Raw genomic sequence first — 6,186 nt, 5'->3', positions numbered from 1 at the left:
CAGAGAATCTTGTTTCTCATGGTCTGTGAGTCTTTAGGTGCCTTTTGGCAAGCTCCAGGCGGGCTGTCATGTGCCTTTTACTGATGAGTGGCTTCCGTCTGGTCACTCTACCATAAAGGCCTGATTGGGGGAGTGTTGGGGAGATGGTTGTCCTTCTGGAAGGTTCTCCCATCTCCACAGAGGAACTCTAGAGCTCTGTCAGAGTGACCATCGGGTTCCTGGTCACCAAACTGTGCCTCGACACAATACTGTCCCTGAGCTCTGTGGACAATTCCTTCGACCCTATGGCTTGCTTTTTGCTACTCTGTGGGACTTTATATAGACAAGTTTGTGCCTTTCCAAATCATGTCCAATCAGTTGAATTTACCACATGTGAACTCCTATCAGGTTGTAGAAACATCTGAAGGATGATCAATTGAAACTGGATGCACATGAGCTCCATTTCTAGTCTCATAGCCAAGAGTCTGAATACTTGTGTAAATAAGGAATTTCAGTTTTTTATTTGTAATCAATTATTACAATTTCTAAAACCTGTTTTCACTTTGTCATTATGGGGTATTGTGTGTCAATTGATGAGGGGGAACAAATAATTTAATCCATTTTAGAATAACGCTGTAACATAACAAAATGTGTAAAAAGTCAAGGAGTCAGAATACTTCCCGAATGCACTGTATACCAAATTGTATGAATCTAGTTCAACAGTCCAGAAGTTATACGCCTAAGTGTGCTATAGTGTCATAAATTGCTTGGAGCTATTTTCATTGATCAGACCATACACATGCACACACACACTTTCTAAACCAGTGTCCCAACCCCCGAGTGATCTGAGAGTGGCGTGATTTTGGACCATTCACCTCTACATGTATGGATTACTCAGCTGTGCGTCGTCATGGCTTTGTCATAGTGATTTCTTCTCTCCTATTGGTCCGTTAGCCCTCTATTACCTTTCCTCCAGCTGGCTCCCCCCTCCCCTAGGTGTCCTTGGTGCAAAGGTCTGACTCCAGGGCCAGAGCCTAGCTCAGCCCAAACTCACTGCCTGGATCCTGATCACACTGACCACACTGCAGAGGCAGACAGAGAGCAACACACCTGACACGCACTTACCCGTCATGGAGAGTCTGGTGAGAATGAGTCTTTACTCTTTACTCTACTTTATTTGCCACTTCTTTCCTTTCTTCCTATTTGCCACATACACTCAAATAAAAGGTGACATTTTGCACTGTCAACTCATTTAAAATATTTGATATCAAATCCAAAATACTGGAGTAATAGAGGCAAATTCAATGTTTTCGCTTCACTGTCCAAATAAATACATAGAGGGGAGTGAATTTGTCAGTCCACTGCTTTTTCCACCGTATTCTGTATTCATGGTTGTCCATGATTTTGATTGGCAGACAGTACCTGTTGTGGTTGGAACGTCTGTGGTGGTCCTCTCTGGGCTCTACTTCCTCCTCCGAGGTGATAAGAAGAAGAAGCCGCTTCCACAGACACTACAAGATTCTACAGTTAAATATCCACTGCCACTCATAGAGAAAGAGGTTCGCCTAGAGTTACATGCCTTTCTCTACTTGTTTTAGATTTAGTATGATCCTATACCTGCAAGGAAATCATTCTGGTAATTCTGATTCTGACACAGGATTGTCACAAATAATTGATTGATTGAAATAATAGTTCAAGTTTACCTTTAAGCTGCTATTAACTGCTGTCTGCCAATGATATTCAAATGCAGGATATTCCCACCCACAAAGCTTTTTGAATGGCTGAAAAGTTACAGTACTCCCATTTTGCTGTTTCTGCGCAGGATATAAGCCATGATACAAAGCGCTTTCGATTTGGCCTTCCCTCTCCCACCCATGTCCTTGGACTGCCAGTAGGTACTGAGGCTACACTACACACCCACCTCATTCATCAGGCAGTGCAACAGCACCGATATCCTATCAGGCTAGAGACCTACTTATCTGGGCATATCAGGACTTATAAATACCACAAGAGCTGGATGAGACGATAGTACTATCCCGCTCCTGCCCCTTTCACCCCATGTACCCTTTCTACCCATCCAGGACAGCATGTGTACCTGTCAGCTAAGGTGAATGGGAGCCTGGTCATCCGGGCCTACACTCCTGTCTCCAGTGATGAGGACCAGGGCTTTGTGGACCTGGTGGTCAAGGTACTCTTATTCAACAGCTCATTCAACAGATCATTTGAGTTTGTTCAGACTTGTTACAATATAACAGCAAGGATCTGACACCATAAAGATGGATGGATGTGTATGAATGGTTAGAATTGCATTTCAATCAGTGGAATGACTTGTAAGACTATTCATCATTTGACATTGATCTTAACTTGTGCCCATGTTTTCCAAGGTGTACTACAAAAACACTCATCCTAACTATCCTGACGGAGGAAAGATGTCCCAGTACCTGGACGCCATGAGCATTGGGGACAAAATAGATTTCAGAGGACCCAATGGACTCCTTGTATACACAGGAAATGGTGTGTGTGTCTGTGTGTGATCGAGACATTCTAGTCATGCATACTATGCTGTTTCATCATGACATTATCATTTTGTAACCCAACAGAGGGCAGTGTATTACAATGTACCAGCCCTTTCTCAATTTACTTAATTTTAAACAGATTTCTCCTAATTTTAAGGCAAATTTGCCATTCGACCTGATAAGAAGTCTGAGGCCAAGGTCCGCAAGTTTAAACATGTGGGAATGATCGCTGGTGGAACAGGTATGGACCTCATATCTTTAAAATGTACGTGTCATGTATTTATACAGAAATATGTGGGTAGCATATATCTTTTGGGATGAGATGTCTTTTTCTTCTTGATGAAAACATGATTTGTGTAACTGTTTCAGCACAATTCATGTGTTCTGGGAAGCAGACCTGAAAATTATAAATTGGCATAAATGTCCCGGTGCTTTTTCAGGGATTACCCCCATGCTGCAGCTGATTCGCAGTATTACAGGAGACCCTGCAGACAACACCAAGTGCTCGCTCATATTTGCTAACCAGGTCAGTCGCACCAGTGCACAGGGAAGTGTGGATTCTTGTCCAAATCTGAGGAAGAACCTGAGTCATATCCCACACACTATGAACCATCATGGTGGATTACCAATGAAGTGGGCACAAAGCTTGTCATGAATACAAAATCAATGACAATCATCTGATGATAGACAACCAAGACCAGTGTCACCTTTTAGAATGGTCTAACAAAACTCAATGACATACGCCAGCGACATACATATGTCACACCTGTAAACCTTAATCTAATGATGATTCTCCCCCAGACTGACAAGGATATCCTACTGCGGGATGAACTAGAGGAGGTGCTGAAGAGTCACTCTGACCAACTCAACCTGTCCTATACTCTGGACAAGCCTCCACAGGGTAAGACCATAGTGTTCCATAATGACAAAGAGAAAGCTACGGGGTTGTCATGGGCTAATGCCATTCTATCGTCCTTTTTGAATGGCAACAAACCATTTTTACCATGCTTTCTTACCATATTATAATACCCTTTGTATGGTGACAAGAACAACAAAAAATCTCAAAAGGTGCACCTGCAGCAACCCTTTTGGACTGATTTATTACATTTTTATTGTTGTACAGTAAACTACAAGCTGAATGAATGGAAAACATTTCCCCCTTCAGTCATATCCCAACATTACTATGTTCTTAATGTTCTATTTATATTATGTTTTCCCCTTTGACCCTCCAGCTCTACTGTAGCTTCCTCGTATGGTACAGTATGCAAATGAAGCTACAGCTAATTGTCTGTCCTGGAACTCGTTAATTAGTTCCACAAGAAGGAAGCTCACAGTTCTCTGATATACGAGTGAGATGTATCACTATGGGATTTTCTCCAGGCGGTTCACTACTGGAAATAACCAATCACACAATGTATTTCAGAGACAAACAGGTTGAGTGGTGAATAGGTGAGCACCTCCCCCTTTATTAGGTTGTACTCGCCCCTCCTCTGGTTATTCTCAAGCATGCCTGTCTTCCTTGCGCTTTTGCAAGCAGAGAATTTTTATTTAATATAAATTCTACCCCCTTTTCGTGGTATCCAACTGGCACCATGGAAAACCCTGGTGCCAGTGTGTTGCCCTCTCCTTGCCGCGAAGCCTTGGCTCGTGGAGGGGTAGAATGGGTTGCCACGGTACTCAGGTCTGCGGGGCAGGCAGAAGTTGAAGGCTTCACTTTCCTTCCTGCAAAGTTCTCACTTTTGTCACATGGTGGTGACAACGGGCCCAAACAGTTCCTTCAGCTCGATAGGAGCATCAAGGGAACCTGCATTTTCTTTGTCCGGAGGCTGGACACGTGCCCATCTCTAGCAGCAAATCATCCTGGTAAGCCAACAGTAGCGACGTTATGTTCAACGCCCGTACTGAATGTGCCGCAGACATGTAGACCATTAAGGACATGGAGGAGCTTGGTTTTGCCAAATGTCTGGTAGTTGAGCCGTCACTGGCCAAACACCTCAATCCCAGTGCCTCGTAACTGACCGGCACTACTCTCCTTGGGAAGACTACCAGAGGTTTGCCAAAGCCCAGCTCCTCCATGTCCTTAACGTCCATGTTAGCAAAGTGTCTAGCCTCCTAGACAAAGGCTTGTCCCCAGTTGTCTAGCTTCCGTTTGCGGGCCAGTAAATATGGAACCTGGCCTCTGCCTTTCCAGGTAGAAAAGCTAGTTTGGTGGTTTTGTTGGCCTTGTTGTGAGCTATCCAGCTTAGCTAAGCCTTTCAGCGAGAACTAGTCAAGTTTCTGTCGCTAGCCGTGTGACGCTAGCTACTACAGAGACTTAATGAGTAGAAAAATGCAAAAGAGCTTATTTTACACGAAGCAAAAACATTCCTTTCGGTTGGTTTGTTCAACATAAAAGATGAGAGCTAAGGTCCTACTTTCAGCGGCGTTAACCACAAAGGTTTGTCTGAAAACAGTAAAGCTAGAAGACCGGGATCATGTTGTGCTGAAGAGAGCTTCCGGAGCGTAGTGATCTTAGCAAGGAAGAGAGGCGAGAATAGCCAGAGGATGGGCGAGTGGCGCATTATAAAGGGGAAGGGGTTCAACCCACAGTGATACGTCGAAACAAGTATTTGAAAGCGAACATGTCTTCGCTAACAAGGTGTTATAATTTCATTGGCCTGCATAGCTGATCCTTATCTGTTGATTAAAAGCATTGGAATTCAGCTTGTGTCCTTTCCTCTGATTACAGACTGGAAGTACAGCTCAGGATTTGTGAACGCTAATATGATGAAAGAGCACCTTCCCCCGGCATCCAACGATGTGCTTATTGTCATGTGTGGCCCACCCCCCATGATCCAGCATGCATGCCTCCCCAACCTTTCCACTCTGGGCTACAAGACAGAGAACACATTCACATACTAGTAACTCCCAGGCCCTGCCAACTAGGCATAGAACCCCATATATACATTAAACTGCACCAGGACATTTGAGACCATTTGTTATATTGACTTGTCTGTGTAGAATATAATGTAAAAGCCTACACTACAAGACCAAAGGGATATTTTCTAGGGGTTTTAATAAAAGAAATGTAATATTTGCATGTTTAACATTCAAAGAACAGTTTGAACTGTTTTGTGTTAGAAAGACTGTAATAAGGTTGGTTGGGTTTTGGAATGTTTGGACTGTTCCAGTAACAATTTGTCTTGATGAGTATTGTATCTAAAGATTTAGGACGTGTTATTTTTAACCCTCCTGCTGTGTTCGGGTTGAATTGGACCGATTTACAAGTTTTCTCTCTGAAAAATGTAGTTCATTTAATCTGATTGTCATAAGGTTCCATTACTTTTTCCACACAGGGCATCTGAACACACAAAATACATTTTTTTAATGATTTTCATTACATTTTGGGTGTTTTATTTACGGTTTGTACACCTGTAGTGTTCCCGGTCATTAGAAATGAATGGGTGAGATAACAATTAGTGTATACAAATGAGTTCAGGCACATGCCTTTTCATCAGCTGGACACACTTCTTCTCCCAGACCCCCACATGCATGTGTGTTTGAACACACACACACACACACACACACACACACACACACACACACACACACACACACACACACACACACACACACACACACACACACACACACACACACACACACACACACACATATTTATATACCACTTACACATAATTTCTATATAAAT

General features: G+C 43.1%; 1 protein-coding gene across 1 annotated transcript; it reads left to right on the top strand.

Annotated features, from left to right (window-relative positions):
- Positions 1-622: 622 nt before the first annotated feature.
- On the top strand, positions 623-5,871 carry LOC135524161 (NADH-cytochrome b5 reductase 2). Its single transcript, XM_064951422.1, has 9 exons — positions 623-1,121; positions 1,395-1,538; positions 1,802-1,874; positions 2,061-2,167; positions 2,364-2,493; positions 2,653-2,736; positions 2,936-3,021; positions 3,297-3,396; positions 5,224-5,871. The coding sequence occupies exons 1-9, from the start codon at positions 1,110-1,112 to the stop codon at positions 5,394-5,396; spliced, it is 909 nt and encodes a 302-aa protein (XP_064807494.1). The 5' UTR covers positions 623-1,109; the 3' UTR covers positions 5,397-5,871.
- Positions 5,872-6,186: the final 315 nt, after the last annotated feature.

The sequence above is a fragment of the Oncorhynchus masou genome, chromosome 31 (genome assembly GCF_036934945.1).
Source record: "Oncorhynchus masou masou isolate Uvic2021 chromosome 31, UVic_Omas_1.1, whole genome shotgun sequence".
Lineage (NCBI taxonomy): Eukaryota > Metazoa > Chordata > Actinopteri > Salmoniformes > Salmonidae > Oncorhynchus > Oncorhynchus masou.
Note: the sequence above shows the minus strand (reverse complement) of the source record. Positions and strands in the feature narration are given on the sequence as shown.